Source organism: Sabethes cyaneus, chromosome 3, assembly GCF_943734655.1.
Source record: "Sabethes cyaneus chromosome 3, idSabCyanKW18_F2, whole genome shotgun sequence".
Classification (NCBI taxonomy): domain Eukaryota; kingdom Metazoa; phylum Arthropoda; class Insecta; order Diptera; family Culicidae; genus Sabethes; species Sabethes cyaneus.
Genome location: NC_071355.1, coordinates 169,789,274 through 169,811,814, shown reverse-complemented (window position 1 = coordinate 169,811,814; position 22,541 = coordinate 169,789,274). Strand labels below are relative to the sequence as shown.

The following is a 22,541-nucleotide window of genomic DNA, read 5'->3' as shown; positions in this document are numbered from 1 at the left end:
TGCGACTTCTGAGATGACTAAGAAATTGGCGATGAGTGGTCCAAGACCGAGTTGAATGGAGACGAGTGCTTGAAACAGCACTTGAAACATGCTAAAGAAGAAGAAGAAGTGTTGCGGACTATTTTTGGCGGAGTAGGTACAAACAGAAAGCGGAGAGTGAAGGAGGCGTATGAATGACGAGCTACAGGCACTACTTGGAGAGATTCCCATCGTACACCTGACGAAAGTTGAGAGATTACGTATAATTTGCATTGGTTCGGGCACGTTTCTCGACTTAATATTTGGAAACGTCTAAAAATTATCCAGTTTTGAAACGATTGATCATCACTGGTGATGAAACAACACAAGTTACAATTTGAGTTTTATTGTGCTCTTATACTGGTATTTATGACCAATTTTGGTTATAAAGACTAGCATAAGAATATAATAAAACCTTCAATTTAAATCTAAAATATCAAACGCTTGCTGAAATATTGCTGCCATACACCATACCATGAGATAAGTTGGCCTAAATTCAAATTCAAAACTTTCCTTAAACGCATGAGCAGATAAACTATTCGTGCTTTCTACACGTTAGCAATCAATAACGATACTGGCTTTTCTAGTGATAACGTGATAGTAATAGTGATAAAAATCAATGGATTTTATTCGCTGGTGGCTTCCTGGCTATTTTATCAAGCATAGAACTAGATTTTTTCGCTGTTTCCGCGCGTTATGCTATGCTACGATTTCATTATTTCCATTTCTTTTTTAATAATTTTCTACGTGAACTATTGTAAACTATCATTATAGCACAAATGTTTCTAAAAGAATTATCCAGCAAAAATACTTTAAATACCAAATCGTGACAGTTTCCAATTAATACAATTTATAGCTCTTTAAAATTCAGTCACAACCTTGTGACTTATGTTGAAAAAAGTCAAAACATGGATGTGTATCTTTTATAAGCCAACAAAGTAAAATTTAGCGTTCTGCAGATGCTTTATTCCAGGTAACTTTCATACAGGGTTGATAGTTTTCAACTATCTGATGCTAAAGATATACATACTATCTTGTATTGCTATTTTGGCATGAACTATTTTTATTTAGAATCCAAAATTTTCCCGGTAATTGAAAGGTTTAGAATACGTTGAAGTTATAAGAGTTTCATTTTCCGAGCAAATTTCACATATCGCTTATCCCGATAACTGGGAATAAAATGTTGATGAGCTCGGAAAACCGCAACGCGCAAATTTGCTTCGCATACAAATTCTCTTTCAACATCTGAATTCAAAGTACCTGATAAGGAAGCCTTACGACAGAATATCCCTAAATAGGATTGAAATCTTATTTGTCACGTTACACAAAACTTCCCACGAAAGTAAAGCAAGCACGTTTCTTATTGATACCAACTCCGATGTAGTGGATCTCTGTTCGTTGCTGTCAATACGCTAATAAGTTAAGATATAACTAAGCATAACGTCCAATAAAATGAAACATAAACTAGGTCATGTATTATTGACATTTTACTGTGCAAGGAAACACGGAAGCAAACATTTCTGGGAAAAGTCAGTTGAAACCCTAGACATTTTATCAATTCAACACCCACAACTGTGAATAACGTCCCAACCTGATACATTCTATTTCGTACATATCCTCGATTACCATCTCTCTTACCTCCGGCCTTTGTCATAATTTCACAGATCAACCCAGTCGGCAAAAATGAAAGCACCCGCGCTGTGGGCGGCAATCGGAGCGATACTCATCTTCACTGGCACCGCGAACGCATGGGGCGGTTTATTCAACAGATTTTCACCGGAAATGCTAGCGAACCTGGGCTACGGCAGCCACGGTGGAGCGTATCGACCGCAAACGTTCCTGCAGGTAAGATTGCGACATCACCGCATTATGCCCCCCCACCTTCGGGTTCGATTCACCGTCGTCAGTCGTCTGCACCATGAATGCCGAACCAGATGACAGGTGATTCCGACCAAAGCGAATTAAAATGTAACGTCGATTGGGTTGGGACTGATGTATCTTGAACGGTGTGTAAAATATGCCTTTTAGCAGCAAAAATATGCATGATGGAGAATAAAATTTGCAGATTTTTTTCTACTTATTTTTTATGTACCATTTCGTATTATCAATAAGTTTCACATTATTAGTTTTCATTTTTGTAAAATTTTCGAAAAAAAAATTCATTTGTAATTTAAAAACAATGCATACTGAAAAATCCCAATCAATCAACAGTTCCACTTAATTATTGAAAATCAATAACAATTAAATACTACTTCGAAGGTTTCACTTCTCAAACACCGTGTACATCACACCGTTGATCGGAGGAGTCTCGTCGTGGTTCGGAATTCGGCAATGCGATGACTGCAATAAGCAGAGAAATTGACGCATAATAAGCTTTGCCGCAAATTTATTTCTAAAAAGGTAAATTGGAAAAGGCTGCAGGGCATTCAGGTTGAATACTGCCGCAACTCAGTAGAATGTTTTATGGAGAATCTTGAACGGTATCTCTCTCAAAATTGTTGAAAAAATCCGGTACATTCAGCGCATATTATTTCTAACAGCATTTGAAGTAAAATAAATTACTCATTAGCCATCTTAGCTGAACAAAATGTCGAAATAATTTAATTTTCCAACTGTTCATGCCATCTCCGCTTTTAATATTCTATTTCGTAGCAAGTCAGCAGTCGTACTAATTTCAGTGTGCCATCTCTCTTCAAAAGGGAAGCAGGATGTCTAATGGAGAATTGAGCTTAAAGAGAAAGCAACCCTCAGATTTAATTTATTTTAATTTTCGACTAGATTTCTGGGGACTAGCTTTCAGATGGGTGCATTATAATTCGGAAAGGTTGACACACATACAAATAAATTGTAATGAATACCGGTATACAAAGGCTGCCCCTGACACCTGACAAGGGATAACCTATTCAAGAATATATAATAGATGGATCTAGTGTCACAAAAAGGGTTAAATTTGGCCGCTCAATTGAAAATACGATTAAGGCCGACAAATCAAGTTAGCTATTTCTAACTAAAATAGAGCTGGATGATACTGCTGTTTTCCTTGGAAATATACTCTAATACCGTTTAAAATAATGCTCCCAGTTACAATGTCATCCACTCGATCTAACATACAGTTTCTGTACATCAACATTTTTTCTTTCTTTAGAAAATGAGGTTGTCACTGCTAGAAAACTTATTATTAGAAACAAAACTTCGCCGCAATTCAATTTCCGAATCATCGATCCGAACATAGGGCAACTGAGTTGTTGCACCAGCATCGTAATCTCGAAACCACCCGGAAGCCGTCACTAACAGCAGACTGTGTGGGTGGCCTCATAAAATATTTGACGACATCGTCAGTGTGTCTCGTGTTGCTAGAAATCGCCCGGAAAGTTGCAGTATCCACTTAGTGCTAAAATTAAACGCCAGACTTAATTATTCATTGAAATTTTATCACAGTAATTGATTTCTGCTTTGAAACCTAATCAGTATTCTGATCTTTACACGTCTAGTGCTGGTACCCGACCGTTCAACTTTGCACTTAACGATCTAACGATACACACTCCATCTTTACTAGATAAGACCAATCTGAATGTTTAATTTATTTAATTTAATTTGCAAATTTCTAGAACGACTGTAATCAGTTCCCTGAAGAGCTACTATGTAGCAGAGTTTCCGATATTGTAAGTTGGATGGAATTGAATAATTTTGATAGAGGGCAGGACCAAACAAGATTTCTTATCTTTCTAGTAGTATAGTGTTAGTTGAATCTCATATATGCTAATCTGCATTACTTTTAGTGTCTTAACGTTATTTTCTTTGGAGCCTCTTCCTATCATACTTCTATCACAGGGTACGGCACTAGTTCTTGAGCGTATTTCTATTTTGGGCCTACTTTCTATTCTCCCTATCCTGGGGGGAAACTGTAATTAATTCTTTCCAATATAAACTACTATTCTTGCATATGCGTTTCATGATGACATACTGGTTCTTCAGACTCATATAACACGAAAACAGAGTAGGTATCAATTAGAAACATGCTGAAAATACCTTCCCGCATTGGTTCTGAACGCATTGATGTGTAACTCAATCCTCCTAGCTACCGTTTTTAGTCTGACGTATATTGCATCTGCCGTCCCAAGTTTTCTATCCAACAAAAATTTTGGCTATTATACAAAGCTGATCAAGCGCTTGTTTATTGGAAGCTAGCTGTATAATGGTTGAATAAACTGCTCTTCAAATAAAATATTTGTTGGGTAGTAATGATGTCGAGGAAGGCTTCATTTTGGATTTTTCGCTCTGTAAGTTATAGGTTAGCATCAGCCACGAGCGTTGCTGAGACCCCCTGAAACAAGCCTCAGGGTTGGTACACTTATCCTGTGTTTTCGCGGGAAAGTCGGGAAATACCTGAATTATCCGATAGAAAACTCCGATAATTTGGACGTTTCACAAATTTATTCGCACTTTCTGGACTTTTACCACCCACGTTCTTATTCTATCTAACCGGTTCTTTTCTTCGGAGGGTCCCTCTTGTTCACCCTCACACAGCCTGCACCACCTTTCGTCTCATTTATAAATCGCCGCCGCTCGTGGTCGCCGCTTCCGGCCTGGATACACGTCGCTAATCAGCAACCACTCGACCTATGCCGATCCACCAAAGGGTTTTGGCTTCGGGTTCAAACAAACACTGCGGGGTTCTGGGAGTGAAACATCGAAGACATTAGTTGGCTGGCGAGGGCTTCAGCAAAAAGAGCGCTCATTTGGCTACCAGCGGGGCAGGTGTATAACGCCGTAAATATTAAAGATTAAACTATACTTTTTTCAACAATATTGTAGATAATAATTCACGCTACAATTGTCCTTTACACTACTTGTTCGAATACTGTTTCGCTGAGGCGCTGTAGTCTACTGAGCAAAAAACCAAAAATGAAGGTCGTCTGCAAAGACTTGAAGCTGGCTACTTTTGCTGCAGATCATTCCTCTTGTTTTGATGGCCGCTCGCCGGATCACACCTTCAATAGCGATGTCGAATCCCCTTGCCGCAACCCTCTGCGCGATTCGAAGGGACTCGAGAGTGCCTCCGAAACCCATAGCTGTTCGCACTCGACTATATCATATGCTGCCCTGAAATCCACGAAAATATTATGCTTGAGGATATAACATTGTACTTCTGACATTGACCAAACTCGTGTTTTTAGTCTTTGACCTTGAAATGCGGTTAGGCATTAATATAAATTTTTATGTTGAAACGATGGTTCTACATGGGCGATGGTTTTTTTTTTGGGAATGGAGGGAAAGAGTGGAAAGGAAGGGGGCTAAATAGGTAGCTACGCTTAAAAGGTAGGAGTCACAACGACAAAAAAATATTACTTTCCCCTAGCGTCCCTCCATCAATTGCAGAACCATCGCTTCTGACATTGCTGGAGGATTGGTCGGAGAGTGAAAATTTGATGCGTAGCAGCACGGGCCCCCATAAAGCCCGCCTGGTACTGCCCTACGAATTCTGTTGCTATTAAAGATAAACGACATAAAAAAAATCTGGAAGTGCATCTTACAGGCGGCATTGACCAGCGTAATGGGGCAAACCATATCTTGCATCCACTCCTTCTGCAGTTTATCCTTCTCTCAAATCCTTGAGACCGTTTCTAGCCGTTGCTAATGTTTCTTGGCCATTTCTGTAGAATTCTGCCGAGAGTTGGTCCTTTCTGGCGGCTCTATTATTGTTCATTCAGATGAACAATAATATGATCGATTTCTCGCTGGATCCCTTCTAGATCGGAAGCGGACATGCTGTTATCGTTTGTAGGAATTCCTAGGTTAAGTTCCGTTGCGTCTCATCGTGCTCATCGATGAACTGCTTCCACCTGGGCTAGAAAGTGTTATAAACCGAGTGGATATTAACACGCAGGGTACGATCTTCAACGAATCTAGTCAATACATCTACTTTGCCGATAACATAGATAACATGGCAGAATATCTGTGGCGATGGCTTAACAGTGCATAAGACTAAATCGTGAAGCAGAAAAGGTGGGGTTAAGGGGATATGAACGACTAAAAATTTTGAAAAAAATCATTATTTTTTTATTTCAGATTTTGATTCTGTATTCTTTTCCGCTTATTTTGATACTAAATTTGTAATGATCCGACCACGGGAAGTGGCCGAAAAACGATCATACACATAAGCATTCCAGTGCGGCGTAGAACAACTTCAACGGAATAAACGCCGCTCCTGGAAAACCACGATTTTCAAACTTTATGTATCTTTTTCTCGGAAACTACAAAACGTATTCGAACAAACTTTTTTTTGTTTTGTTGGTAGTAGCTTGGCAAAGGCTTTAATAACTTTTGAGTGTCGTAATAAAACACAGCTTGAAACGAAAAGAAATAAACGAAAAAGAAGAAGAAAAGATGGCTGAAAAAATTAAATTTTGTCTTCTTTTTCTTCATTCTCTGACTGTGTTTCGTTTACAAACCTCAAAAGTTATAAAAGTCTTTGCCTGGTCTTTTCTTTTTATTTATGATTCACACATTAAGTTTTCATTAGCTTAAAAAAAGTCGTCATTGATCCTGTGAATGCCAATAGCAGTTTTTTTGTTTGAAACAAAAATTCTGTTCATGAAAATATATTCTCTGTGTTCAGATTGGCCAGAAAAATGCAGTGAATACTTTCTTATAAACAGAACCCCTGTTTTGGACTCAAAAACTGCTTCCGAAATTGGGCTTACCGACGAAAAGTTAATGACTGGTCATTTCCCCTTAAGTAAATTTTAAAATCCGTATTTATTTTCGTTTAATTTTTTTAGGTTATGTAACGTCTAAACGGGGCGGGTTGTTTTTGTGACACAATCGGACAAAGGAATTAGCAGGGTTCTAATAAATCAGAGATTCGCTTGCGAAAAAACTGTAACTTTGAACTTTGCAAATCTGAATTTTAAACCAGTACCTTTTATTTAACATCACTACCAATATCATTCTTTTTGCTTTGGTATGAAGTATTCCACCACGCACACATATAAAGATTTTTTGAGATTAGCTGGGGCCCTCGCTGGTGTTTGCAGTAGGAATAATATCAACAACATCACATTTCAAACTCCCGGATCCTCTCCTCCACTCTTTGCTCCCCTCGCAGTCCTACATAAACGAGCCTCAGCTAATGTCATTTTCGTAAGTGACGAAACCGCAAATTACTTCATTCAGGTGATTTGGCAGTAGATATTACCTTGCATAACGCGCCTCCATTGACTCAAATTTTCATGCAAACTTCAGATTAACTTTTCACAAAAAAAAACTTCTCGGGTTACACTTTAATGAACAGTGCAATGAAGTTGTCGATAGAAATACTACACTATGGTGCATTTGGTAGGTTCTAAGCCTGTGACCGGCAGTGGTATTTCCTTGTGAGTGAGAATCCTGGAGATATCAAATAGTGAACGTGGGTACAAATCACCATCATTGACATCAATTGACAATGGAACAATTTGCTTAAAGAATCAGTAATGAAGCATGGCAGCATATCGCACCATCCTAGAGTCTCCCACGTATAACAAAATCTCGTATCAGGCTTCGATAACGCTTCTGTTGACGTTAACTGGAGCGGTAGCTCCATCGTATGTTCGATAAATAGCGATCCAATCGCGCTAGCTGCACAAGTTCTGCCTCGTACTGTGAGTCCTTTGGTCGTCGATAGACTTTTTGAGAGTCGCAGGAATCCGCAGTTCTTTAATGAGACATGATAGGTTAGATATGTTAAACGATACTAGAAGCAGCTCCAGACAATGTCTAAATTTTCCTATTTGATTATTGATTTTCTTATCGCTCCAGACTATAAACAGTCAATCAGCAAACTAATCTAATAAGTGCGTCCATACAAAATCAACCAACTAATCTTTGATATGTATTCTTTTCACATCGATGGTTGCCAACATCATGACAAAAAAAACTTCCCTACCTAAATCCATGACTGCTTTAGACAATTTTTTTATCTTTTGTGAACCCCAATGGTTGAATAAATTATAACAGCAGAAGACGAAAACACCCGAAATACTTCTTTTCGATTTAAAGAAAACTTTTCCATCTTTTCAGAATGAAATTCTGGACGAAGAACAGCAGAACCAGCGCATCGAGGATGATGGCTGCTACGGAAAGCCCTGTTACTCGAACGAGAACTGCTGCCCGGGGTTGGTTTGCGTAAATGTTGATGGAGGTAGGGTTTGCCGAGAGCTTTTTTTCACTTCACTCCACTTCACTTCACGTCTATTCACCATTATCACTAATGTCACTGCTGCTACCGTTCACTCCTATCACGCTTGCACAAGTTCCGTGGTTTTCATGCACCAGTAGTTTAATCACATGCAGCGAACCAAACTGCAACTATAAAGGTTTCTTTCGGGAAGATGTTTTCCGTATATAGGTAGTTTGTTGCTATAAATATAGTTACTGCACTGAATACCTTTTCCATCACCACTCACCAAAGCACCATGGAACAAAATAGTCGTTTAAATAGACAAAATAGACATCTAAAGGAACTATTATAGCTTACTGTTGGTTTTCTATTTTTGTTACACTGTAATATAAGTGTAAAAATCTGTCCAAGATGAAAGGTCTGAGGAGAGAGTGTCTTGAAGGTAGCTTTAACTATTTGCATTTTGTTAATCTCTTTAAATTGGTGGATAATGTAGTAGTTTAGTACGTGAAACATATGGATACCAACCGAAAGAGCGCGAGTGCGAAATTGAAATTTTTCATTTCATCCACTTAATCATTCTTCGCATCAGACACTTCCTCTCTTTCCAAAAATGTAGTTTAACAGTTATGTTGTAAAATTTAGTTCCACCTAGTAGAATTAGGTAACCGCATGTTTCTCTGAAAAAAAGCAATAAGATATTCAAAAAAGTATTAATGTTTAAACGTTTTACCTTTGTTATACTATAATTACCTTTGTTATACTATAACAAAGGTTTAGGAATTGGTCGAAAAACACGAAATTGATCCGAGGCCCGGAGGGCCGAGCCACATATACCAATCGACAGGGTTCGACGAACTGAGCAATGTCTGTGTGTGTGTGTGTGTGTATGTGTGTATGTATGTGCGGAGCGCAACTTTTCTATCGCCTGTTTCTCGGAGATGGCTGAACCGATTTGTTCGCTATTACTTTTGTTTGAAAGGTATTATTGCCTAGTATATCACTATTGAATTGTTTCGAGGTCCGACATTTCGTTTAAAAGTTATAAGTAAAAAAGTAAAAATTACGTGACACGATTTTCTCCGAACCCAAATGACCGATTTCAACGATCTTGGTATCAAATGAAAGCTCTTGTTAACACTAAATTTTTCGGATAAATTTTATTGAAAACAAACAATCAGTTTAAAAGTTATGCTTAAAAAACCTGTTTTGACAAGGTAATAATTATCGCCTGTTTCTTAGAAATGACTAAAGCGATTTATACGCTATTAGTCTCATTTGACAGGTAACATAACCTAATAGATCACTATTGATTTGTTTTTTGATTGGACGTTTAATTTGAGAGTTATGATCAATTGAATACAACACATTAAAATTTACAATAATTTATAACGATTTCATCTAAGATGATTTATCTAGTTTGAATTATTTTGGCATCAAATTAGAGATTTTAATGCTACAAATATATCTGCAAAATTTCAGAAGAATCGGTTTTGCCGATCAAAAGATATTAACCCTCCAACACTCGCCCCGACTTTTGTAATTCGGTTACTCGTGCGCACAATGGTCCAAAGCCAAAAAGACATGCGCATTAGAATATTGACTGGGAAAACTTGGTTTTAGGTTTATGGAACCTTCGGAAGAATTTCTTGAAATTGAAAGTTCTATCGTCTGGTGCAATTTAAATTTTGATTAATCCCCCTATAAGTGAAATAAAAAAAATATTTTTCTTCAGTTTCAATATAACACATTGATGTGTTCTGCAAAGTTTTAGAACATATTATTACAAGAAATTTTGTTGAATACAGTAACCTTCTATCTATTAAGCGAAGAGAGAAAAATCTTATTCATTGTATATGAATTTGTAAGATCAGTTTTTTCTATTTTAGCTCTTTTTGTAATTGTTGCATTCCTTTTTATGTACTACAAAATTGTATAAATAGTAAAAATACACAACTTTGATTAATATAGTATACCTCTATGTTTGTTTGTTTAGGTGCTGTAGAACTTTGATTAAAAAAAAGCCTTAATTTTGACCCCGAATGACTCGACTACCAACAGATGCATTTTAAACATTTTATATTTGCTAATTATGTTGCTGCATACAGACACCATTTTTACATATGAAGAAACGAGAGAAACTTCCAGGGCCAATCGCGGTACAACTCACATGCTGATTGCTTCGTTTCTGTGATGTCAGTTTATGCTGATCTATTTGCCCAACAATTTAAAGTATTAATGCATAATTATGACATTTTGCTCATAACAAGGTAATTGAAGAACATACGTTAGTTAAGCAGAGATTTGTAACTTTATAACAATATGGCATTCAAAAACCTACACGTGTTGTACAAAATGCAACAGCGTGAGTAATCGAAGGTTAATAGAAATTGATGAAATTTATTCAAGAAAACTTTATTGATGTCAATCAAAAATAATGGCGTTACAGAAATTTATGCGTAGTTCAAAAACCTATGAACTAGACTTTTACTACGCAATGTATATGTTAAAGAATAATATTTCCTCTTATAACTTACTTTTACTTGCACTTACTCAAATTAGAAACAACCAGCTTACCCTTACTCAGTAATTTCATGAAAAAAGGATCTATCAAAATTTATAGGTGCTGCTATTTTGTTCAAATTTTGTAAACTTATTAAATTTCCAAAAATTTAATGAAAACCAACGCACCACGCAACGTTAACCAATAGATGAATTATGTTTCGAAGACGTGTCGATTTCTATCTCAAGTTCTAAGCAAGTAAGACCATATAACAAAGGTTCCTTTCACCACTAGGTGGATTAAATCGGTTTTTACCTCAAGTTTATTCGTGAAAAACAGATTTGCTCTTGTTTTTCATATAGGTACATATACGTAATTGCTTTCCACACGTAAAGTCGAAAGAGGATTTTTTATCAATTTTTGATCATCGCATTGTTCGAACTTCCTCTATACAATCACTTTTAGAGTACTTTGGGTTATACAGTTCACAAACAATTCAATTTTAATAAAAAGTTTAGCTCATGTCATGTACATCAATTTTGTTTTACTCCCCGGTTTTGCAAGTCAATTTTAAGGGGATGGCGGTTGGCCTTAAAAACAGTCTAATCTCTTATATATCACCATTACACGTTAATACCCCAATGTTAGTTTTTATTAGTATCTTAGCTTAAAACAGAAACGACAAAGCCATTCCTTTCATCGCTAGGTGAATTAATTCGTTATCATTTTCCTTTCAAATGACCTTTTATCCGACATTAACACTAAAAGCTTCGATCTACTTCACGTGGAGAATCGCATTTATTATAGTGACCGGGTTCAGGATGATATCACACTAAGTTTCTAGACGGAATATTGTTGCCCACCGCTCGGTGTCTATATGAAAGTGAAGCTGGCAATAATGAAGAACAAGTTCTTTGATTGATGATATTGCCACTACCCGAGCAGGAGCGAAGAGCAAAATAATATCAAAATGTGTTATTGGAAATCGAATAGCTCATATCAAAATTTGGTCTTTTTTTGGCTGACATAGTTGGTAAAATAACAAAAAATAATATCAAAATTCTACTCCTTTAAGGTCAAAAGAATAACTACTTGTGTTATTTGAATAACAAAGCAATAACATGACTGTATTCAGAGTTTAGATTAACATATTTTAGTATTATTAAGGTATTGAATAACAAATGCAGTAGTATATGAAATATTATAAAATCATTTTATAAAATATGTATAATCTAAAATCTCTTTAATCAATAAAAAAAATTGTAGGTATGAAATATATCGAATGTCATTTTAAGGCGAAAATAAGATATGATATCAGAATCAGTTATTAAACTCATCTTACAACCACTGCTTTAAATATCTACTCAATAACAAAATATATCATTACACAATTTGATATTGTTTTTATACTATTTTGCTCTTCACTCCTGCTCGGGTAGAGCTGGAGATCGTACTAAACGAAAGGCACTTATTCAATATTTTTTCTCCATAGAAAACAGTATTGGTAAAAGCACCGATTAATTTAACCCAGCTTGAGCTTGAGTAATCGAGCTAACAAAGAAATTATTAAAATTAATGACTAGAATAAGCCTCTCACTATCGCTTTATTATAGCTGTGTTGATAATAAATTCGAACTCGATGGTAGCACCTTTACCTTTGCCTTTGCCTTTGCCTTTGCCTACCTGAGTTCGTGTTGCTGAATTACGACCACTTCCGTTTTTAGAAATCTAAACGCAAAAGGTGCAAAGTAGCACATAGCTTAATCTTTAACTGAGTCCTGCTCTTTTCTGTATGTCTGAGGAATTATCACGAAAATTGCAAGCATTTAACACAATTGCTAATCTTGTATGCTGCTAATAAAGGCTGTGAAATATCAGACGTACATTTTCAGTTGTCATAAGGAAATGCCACAGGACGAAGACGCCGGGAAGCATTAAAATAGCATATTTTAAATCTGGGATTTAAGTTTCAAAAACAATGCGTGTTTCTATTATTCAGCAGCTTTTAAAAGCTACTCCTCTTGGAATCCGGACCTAAAAAATCAGCATTAGCTCGTGATTCATTCAACATAAGAAAAATGTTGAGTAATCAAAATGAACGTATTTTATTTTCGTAAAAAGAAATAATAGTGGAATTTATCTGCAATAACAACCGTCTCGCTAGAACATCAAGTCATGGTCAAATAAATTTTTAGCCCGGAAAGCTGTCCAAAAACCTATTTACGTAATGTTTTGTTTGTTTGTATTTTTTTAGATACACTTTACATAACGTTTCGACGCCAATGCTCAAGCATTCTTGGTGGTTCATCAGAATCTTTTCGTACGACTTTTGAGCGCGTGTTCTAACCATTGGGCTCTACTCAAGTGATGCTGCTCACCAGCAGAGGTGCTGTTATCAATTAACTCATGTTTGCGGATTCTCAATGGTCCAAACTTTACCATGCAATCAAATAAATATAGCATCAAGCAGGGCAACATCATGCTTCTTACAATAATTAAATCACTGAGAGGTACAAATTCTTGCTTAGAGTCATATGCGTTCCTGGGAAAATCAATACATGCCAACTATCGTATGAGTTTCGTAACACTACATCGGTGCTGAGAATTCATTCAACAGTAATAAACTGTAACAGGCACAATCTAAATAATACAAGAAAAAAACATCAGAATAAGCCCGGATGAACATTGCAAATACACTATAGGTAATCACTTTCAAATGAAAATTAAAACAATGTTTTGGCACTGCGTTGCTCTCTTTTGGTTTCAATGATACAGTTTCGAAGATGTGTTCCTTGCAGTAGTTTTCTACGCAAGCTGGTTTCACAATCATTGATTCATACATGAAAAATTCTTCGTCGTCTCACCAGAGCAAATAAGGATTTCAAATAATATCTTTTAACGATAGTTGAACGAACATTTACCACTTCCGGAATCGTTGCACGTTTGCACAGTTTCAATGCAGAGTGTAAGCCTGCAGTAAAATCTCTAATGAAATGCCACAGACCGTGTAATACGAGCTAAAGCTTTCAAGATAGCCTCATCCCTGCGAAGACATCTTTTGACATTAGCTACACTCCGGTGATTTTCTTACACATAGAAGACATCGCCTTGGAATGAGAACGCCTAAAGCGAGCACAGAGCACTTGTTTCAAGCCGTTAAACTATGTAGGTAATGGAACAAGAAGTTCAAGAGTTGCAGCATCGTAATTTCAAAGATACACACCGGTTTGCGTCACACTAGTGAAGATGAAATTACGCTTATAAACCATCTTTCTGTGCAATCGCCGACTAAAATGCAACGATATGGGCAAGGGAAATATGAAACTGTGTGATGGTTTAAATTTTGTAAGAAAAATCGTAACATATCGTACATGTATATCACATAAATAGTGATATAAAGAAAAATTGTGCTTATTCTACTTAATAGTGATGGCACGGCTTTTTCACAAAATCGCATACAAGGCTTCCGGGTGTAGATTATGTTTACCAGTAATCCGGTAATTTATCAGACCTTTTCCGTATTGTATTATTTTTCCCGATGTAAATATATCGCATTACCCTCGCATGCAGTATTCATCTATAACAAACGAGGGTCCACTATAAAGAAGATCCAATAAAACACTATAGAACTAAAAAAGGAAAACAGGGAAGCTATCAAGTATAAGGGCCAATAATTGGATATTGAACAATTTGACCTTTTCGGCGTAATACAAATAATACTCATAAAGTCACAACTTATTTTTATTTATTTCAAAATATCTACCTTTGCAATCAGTTGCTACTGAATTTGAAACAAATTACTGATTTACGGAAATTATTCATATTGCAAAAGTAATCCACTAGATATACCCGTTATTATGCATAAAGTCTATTCCATTTGGAATGTGGCCGACCAAATTTCAGGAAATAAAGTAAAAATTTTGTAAAAATAAATGTTTGTAGGTCTTTTTATTAAGCTTTCAGGAAAAATATAAAATCATTCTTCGTCTTTTCGGATAAACTATCGAACATTTTGCTGAAAACTTCCCATCATTTTCCGCACAGTGACAATGTCAACCGTATTACACCTTTTTTCGATTCACAATTTACAACTGCCCAACATTTTTCAATGGGACGAAATTCTGGACGATTTTTTTTTTTTTTTGGGTACATTCTCCACTGCGACCAGTAATTTGATCTATTGTGGCGGGCCCTCTGGACGATTTGGTGGATTCATACTTTTTTCAATAAAATTAACATTATAAGCAGACTTGTAGCATTCGACGACATTCTGCAATTAACTTGTTTTATAGATTACAAATTTTTCACTTTCAATTTTTTTTTTGATATTGAATCGCATGGTTGACGCAGAATTTTTGTTGTTTGATTGTGCTTGATTGCGTAGTGCGGCATTTCAACTTTTACATGTAGTTAACGGGCCAGTTACTGATGTCTATACTTTTAAAAGACAATTCACATTAAAGGGAGTATAAACTAATAGTTTGGGTGATAATAAGACAGATTTTTTACTAGTAGGTTTTGTTCTGACAAAGTGTTTTAGAACAAAAAATTTGTTAATTTTGCCAATTTTCAATAGTGTGTAGATTGCTTTGCCTGATAAAATAAAGCGGATAGCATTTAAATATTCGCCATCATTACAAACCATTTCGCCGAATACCATTTTGCGGATCACCAATTCTCAGTTGGCAATAACGCGGAATATAGAGTGTCGCAGAATACCATTTCGCGAAAAACCTTACGCGGGATATACCATTTCACGGAAAATCTTTTCGTAGAAAGTATCATTTCGCGGTCAGGTCAGTAGATCTAAGAAAATAAATAAACCTAGATAGAGGTGATCTCTACGGGGGGCTGCCCCCCGCAGTGGCCGGCGCTTCCGACGGCAGGTCGCCGGCAACACTCGTGACCTGTGGCCGTCTTGCGCTAAATTATCTAATGTTACTATTGATAGTTTTTGGTGGTCTTGTTATTGATTAATGTTTTATGAAAGAGTCTGAATTTTCTCGAGTTCGATTAAATTTCGCAAAAATTTATGTTTTATTTGTATGAGAGAACTTATCCTCCTACCACCATCCTCCTACCATCCTCATTAAAAAAATTCCTGCCTCCAAAACCCCTACATGTCAAATTTGGTTCCATTTGCTTGATTACTTCTCGAGTTATGAGGAAATTTGTATTTCATTTGTATAGGAGCCCCCCTTCCTGAAGCGGGGAGAGGTTTCAATTCACCATAGGAAACATCCTTGTCTCCAAAAACACCCACATGTCATATTTTTTCCATTTGCTTGATTAGTTCTCAAGTTATGAAAAAATTTGCATTTCATTTGTATGGAACCCCCCTTCCTAAAAAGATAAGGGGTCCTAATTCATCATAGAAACAATTCATGTCTCCAAAAACACCCACGTGCCAAATATGGTTCCTTTTGATTAATTAATTCTCGAGTTATGAGGAATTTGTATTTGTATTTCATTTGTAAAGGAGCCCCCCTCCCTCCTAAAGTAGGGAGAGGTTTCAATTCACCATAGAAAAAATTCTCGTCTCCAAAAACACCCACATGTCAAATTTTGTTCCATTTGCTTGATTAGTTCTCGAGTTATGAGGAAATTTGTATTTCATTTGTATGAGAGCCCCCCTCCTAAAAAGGTAAGAGGTCTCAATTCATCATAGAAAAAAAATTGCCTACAAAAACACCCACATGCTAAATTTGGTTCCATTTGCTTGATTCGTTCTCGAGTTATGAGTAAATTTGTATTTCATTTGTATGGGAGCCCCCCCTCCTAAAAAGGTAAGGGGTCTCAATTCATTATAGAATAAATTTATGCCTCCGAAAACACCCACATGCCAAATATGGTTCCATTTGATTAGTTAATTTTCGACTTATGAAGAAATTTGTATTGCATTTGTATAGCAGCCCCCCTCCTAAAGTGGGGAGGGGTCTCAATTTACCATAGAAAAAATTCTTGTCTCCAAAAACACCCACATGTACAATTTTGTTCTATTTGCTTGATTAGTTCTCGAGTTATGCAGAAATTTGTGTTTCATTTGTATGGAAGCCCCCCCTCTTAGTGGGGGGAGGGGTCTCTAACTATCATAAGAACCTTCCCTGGCATCAAAAACCCCTACATGCAAATTTTCACTCCGATCGGTTCAGTAGTTTTCGATTCTATAAGGAACATTCGGGCAGACAGACAGAAATCCATTTTCATAGGTATAGATTTCTATGGGAGCCCCCCCTCTTAGTGGGGGGAGGGATCTATAACCATCATAAGAACCTTCCCTGGCCCCAAAAACCCTACAAGCAAATTTTCACGCCGATCGGTTCAGTAGTTTTTGATTCTGTAAGGAACATACGGACAGACAGACAGACAGACAGAAATCCTTTTTTATAGGTATAGATACTTCTTATCTCTGGGGATGACATGAAACAGAACATACTAAACATAACACACATTTGAGTTTATAAAATTTTAACTGTATTTCATTATTAATGCTTTATAATCGACATTTTCAACAAGTGAGGGTCCATTCTACGGTTAACAATGCAAAAAATTATGCCATTAGTGGACCCTCTCTATGCAAAATACACTAGAATTTCTATAATGTACCCTATCGTTATTCTATTGTAAACCACAAGGGCCCATAAAAGGAAAATGGACCTTCCAATCTGTTTTAAAAAATATGTAAAATACAGAGATTTGCAGCATAAATTGATATATTTAGGCTTACTCAAAAGTTACTAATATTGTAAGTGCCATCGGTTGGGTGTTTAGCGTTACGAGTTCAAAATAATTTATAGAAAGATTCACAAATAGTTGATTTACCCGATACCAGAATAATAATACTAAATTACTCTTGATATACAGATTGTGATAATTGGTATAGGAGGTCGCCCGACTACCAGTTTCGACTACACAGTGAAAAATATGTGTCTAGTATTTAAAATACCTATAACTTGATTCCCGTAAGACCTACAATTTTGGTATGTTCAGTAACTTTACAGGACAAACAACTTTTCTGAAGACACAACTTTTCTAAAGTAATTATTTAAAAAGTTAGACTTCAACGCCATCTATAGGAATAGAAATACAACTACTTAAAATTTACAAAAAAGATGTGAAATTTTATAACAAATAATGTTGCTGAAGACAATAAAGCTCTACGAAGTATATGAAAGAAGTTATGAGGTTTTGTCCGAGCGCCGGGTCAATCTGCCCCACTGTGCGTTTCCATGAACAAAGTGAGATTATATTAATGTATTAGCAATATTAGCAATATGCTTAATTTATTTCATGCGTGCTTGCGTGTATTTTGAGTTTACAATTCCATCAACATTTGGATGACTACCAAGTTCCTCCAACCGGAAGCAGTTCCAGTTATAGCTGTCTCTGGTGAGGGCTGGGTTCCCCCTCTGAACATTACACTTGACATTTTTTGTACTATCAAGGGGCTCCAACGGGATAGGATAGAATTCAGCATTAAAGAAGGGTAGTTAGGGAATCTAAGAATTAAACCATGCTTAAGTCACTTGGCTTTGATGGATCTTGCTTCAGCTAAGATTCAAACCCACGGCCATTCGGTGGTCAATACAGGCTCTGTAACCATTCGGCTGCGCAGTTCCTCTTACTCCGCATTTATTGCAGAAAATCCACCTTATGAAAGTCCCACGCGACGAAAATTATTAGCGTAGTTTTTTCTGCGTCTCATACACACATCTGCAATTTAGCAATAACACAGTACAACACAGGTAAACAGACAATTTGACAAGGGGTGTACAGCCTTTGTTTGGCATGCATATCTTCAATGTATTGTTGAGTACAGTATAATTAATGTTCAAATATGAATTTGCGTAGAACTCGTAAAATTGCTGCAATGCACAGTACATTATTCTAATATCTTTCAGGCGTTATAACATTATTTTACACATTTGATTTTCCGTCTTACAACATAACCTGATGAGCAAAATTTCTTCAGTTTTCCCAGGTCGGCTGCCACATTTCAATTTGTTGGCAATTCCCAAGCAACCAGAAGTTCGAATATTACTTGACACGCGAACTGAAAGTTCACAATTAGTTCAAATTCTGTTCCGTGGAACTTTCTTGCTGATTAGTAGTGTATCAAGTATACGTGGAACTAAATGCTTTAAGAAGTGCTCTGAGTACTTCATAGATACTTCAAAGCTATTAGGATGCTACATGAAGTTCTGAAGTAACTTTAGCTGCTAACAGGTTCTGCGGTGCATGCTTCTGGCCACGAAATGATTTTTTTTTGTTTAAATTTTTGGTGATCAAACCAGCAGAACCTAAAACTGTTTGAAATTAATTATTTTTATTTCACTCGAATAAATTTAATCATCGCACATTTCTAATTACAAATATAAATTAGAATGCTCTTCATTATTGTGTTGTGTTGTGTTGTGTAGCATATGCTGTCGGTATCTCACTACTAGTTAATTGCCTGGATCCAAACTTTATGTTCAATAATTAAGTCGCGCTGCATAAAGCTGCTGCAAGTTCTAAAACGAACTTCTACTTAAGAACAACTCATTGGCAAAATTCGCATCGCTTGTATACGACAAAGGTGACCCAGTGCATCGGGATAGGTTTACAACGCGGAACACCGGGTTCAAACCCAACATCAGGCAAATGCAACGAATATAGAAGTTATAGGTAGAAGTGTAAAAATAGAACATAGAAGTGCTGCTAAATTTTACTTTTTCCTTAGCTTTTGACAGTTAATTTCGAAGCTGCTTAGCGTTCTATGCAGCAAACTCAAGACAGCTTGAAAGTTCGGTTAATTACTTAAAAGTGAAGCTGCTTAGCAAGTTATGGATCTAACCAAGCAGCCATGGCTCTATTCCTGGATGCAGGCTTGGCATACACTTTTCGCTTCGATTTTGCTCTTTTGATTACTGCACCTCAGCCAAGCAGAATTTGAAAAAGTTGTATATGGGGCATTTGTAGAGCAAGTAATTATCTATAATATTGCTGAAGAAAGTAAAGTTTTATCTTTAGTATTTACAATGCTGTTGGGCTGCGCACTTTTTGCTACCAAGAGGGTAGCAGCCTTATAGCACCATAAATACAAAAGGCATAGTAATACTTACTTCAGCAATATTGTAGATAATAACTAATTCTACAATCACGCCATACATCACTTTTTCAAATTTTGCTTAGCTGAGATGCAGTAATCAAAAGAGCAAAATCGAAGCGAAAAGTGTATGCCAAGCCTGCCTGGATGCCATTTTGGTCTTTGTCGAAGTGCTGCTCCCGCTTTATTTTTTAGTCATCCTCCGATCATCTGTCAAAATAAATCCCTCTAGTGTTTATTCTTATTCTTATTCTTATTCTTATTCTTATTCTTATTCTTATTCTTATTCTTATTCTTATTCTTATTCTTATTCTTATTCTTATTCTTATTCTTATTCTTATTCTTATTCTTATTCTTATTCTTATTCTTATTCTTATTCTTATTCTTATTCTTATTCTTATTCTTATTCTTATTCTTATTCTTATTCTTATTCTTATTCTTATTCTTATTCTTATTCTTATTCTTATTCTTATTCTTATTCTTATTCTTATTCTTATTCTTATTCTTATTCTTATTCTTATTCTTATTCTTATTCTTATTCTTATTCTTATTCTTATTCTTATTCTTATTCTTATTCTTATTCTTATTCTTATTCTTATTCTTATTCTTATTCTTATTCTTATTCTTATTCTTATTCTTATTCTTATTCTTATTCTTATTCTTATTCTTATTCTTATTCTTATTCTTATTCTTATTCTTATTCTTATTCTTATTCTTATTCTTATTCTTATTCTTATTCTTATTCTTATTCTTATTCTTATTCTTATTCTTATTCTTATTCTTATTCTTATTCTTATTCTTATTCTTATTCTTATTCTTATTCTTATTCTTATTCTTATTCTTATTCTTATTCTTATTCTTATTCTTATTCTTATTCTTATTCTTATTCTTATTCTTATTCTTATTCTTATTCTTATTCTTATTCTTATTCTTATTCTTATTCTTATTCTTATTCTTATTCTTATTCTTATTCTTATTCTTATTCTTATTCTTATTCTTATTCTTATTCTTATTCTTATTCTTATTCTTATTCTTATTCTTATTCTTATTCTTATTCTTATTCTTATTCTTATTCTTATTCTTATTCTTATTCTTATTCTTATTCTTATTCTTATTCTTATTCTTATTCTTATTCTTATTCTTATTCTTATTCTTATTCTTATTCTTATTCTTATTCTTATTCTTATTCTTATTCTTATTCTTATTCTTATTCTTATTCTTATTCTTATTCTTATTCTTATTCTTATTCTTATTCTTATTCTTATTCTTATTCTTATTCTTATTCTTATTCTTATTCTTATTCTTATTCTTATTCTTATTCTTATTCTTATTCTTATTCTTATTCTTATTCTTATTCTTATTCTTATTCTTATTCTTATTCTTATTCTTATTCTTATTCTTATTCTTATTCTTATTCTTATTCTTATTCTTATTCTTATTCTTATTCTTATTCTTATTCTTATTCTTATTCTTATTCTTATTCTTATTCTTATTCTTATTCTTATTCTTATTCTTATTCTTATTCTTATTCTTATTCTTATTCTTATTCTTATTCTTATTCTTATTCTTATTCTTATTCTTATTCTTATTCTTATTCTTATTCTTATTCTTATTCTTATTCTTATTCTTATTCTTATTCTTATTCTTATTCTTATTCTTATTCTTATTCTTATTCTTATTCTTATTCTTATACTTATTAATACCAACACAGCCACAATAAAGGATTCCTGGAAATAATTTTAATTATTTCTAATCATAGAAGTAATTCAAATTATATTCTTGTCAGTATTGACATTTGCGAAACATCCGAGATATTTCGCAAATGTTAAATCGGCCAGGCCAACTGTGAAGTATTGACGCAGAGACGATTCATTAAAATGAATCTTGTGTGAATAAGTTATTCATACATAGATACATTTCGGAATCTACAGGGGAAGAGGAAACGGGGACGTCTCGTACCAACCGCTTCTGATGAATAATTAAGTTGATTAAGTTTTGATTTTTGTTGGGAGTATTTGGCTAGTAAGGTTTATTAATACTCCGGACCCTCGGGGATGGAACAAGTACATTTACTTACTTGCCCTTGGTAAAAACCTAGGTTATAGCGCCTTTGGTCGCTCTTAATTAATACTTTGGATCCTCAGGGATGAACTTATGGCATTAACCACAAGCCAAGCTGCAATTGGCCAAGTTTATAGCGCCTTATTTCGCTCTCTGAAAATAGATCAACTGAAAAATGAACCAACTACCAAAATTATTTTAGTATATGTATAATAATCTTAAAAACAAATTGAAACAACTTGATAAATAATTAAATGAATGAATAAAAAAGAAAGCAAATACTTAAATTATCCATGCGATACCAAATGCAGCTATCTTCGGAGCCTCGAATTTACTTATTTAGAACAAAATCTTGATTCGTCGTCAAATCTATTCCCCACTGATTTCATGTTTCCTGATCCTGCCAGAAGCTTGGTTTGTACAATGTTAATTCCATTCCGCTGAGTATTTTTGACCGTGGTTTTGAAATTCTTCCCACACTACACGTATCAGCACTCTGGTTATCTGGTAGCAAGTATATCAAGTATCGGTAAAAGTGTCGCCGAATCCATTATCAAAACCGACCAGCAGGACGGTTCGACTCTCCACAGAAAAACTGAATAACAGTCTACGTGCACAATCACTTTATTTTATCCAAAACTAAACACTAATTTTAAACGCGAAATGTTATTTTTCTCGAAAAATAAATTTAAGAAATCGGACGTGAAAAT

The 22,541-nt window shown here is 35.2% G+C and overlaps 1 protein-coding gene across 1 annotated transcript in view; it reads left to right on the top strand.

Annotated features, from left to right (window-relative positions):
• The first annotated feature begins 1,701 nt into the window (after positions 1-1,701).
• LOC128743028 (prohormone-3) overlaps positions 1,702-22,541 on the top strand; it is a 36,650-nt gene continuing 15,810 nt past the window's right edge. Inside the window, exons 1-3 of the mRNA XM_053839534.1 lie at positions 1,702-1,863; positions 8,080-8,200; positions 11,628-11,654. Of these exons, the coding sequence (XP_053695509.1) occupies positions 1,702-1,863; positions 8,080-8,200; positions 11,628-11,654 (310 nt within the window). The remainder of the gene's footprint in view (positions 1,864-8,079; positions 8,201-11,627; positions 11,655-22,541) is intronic.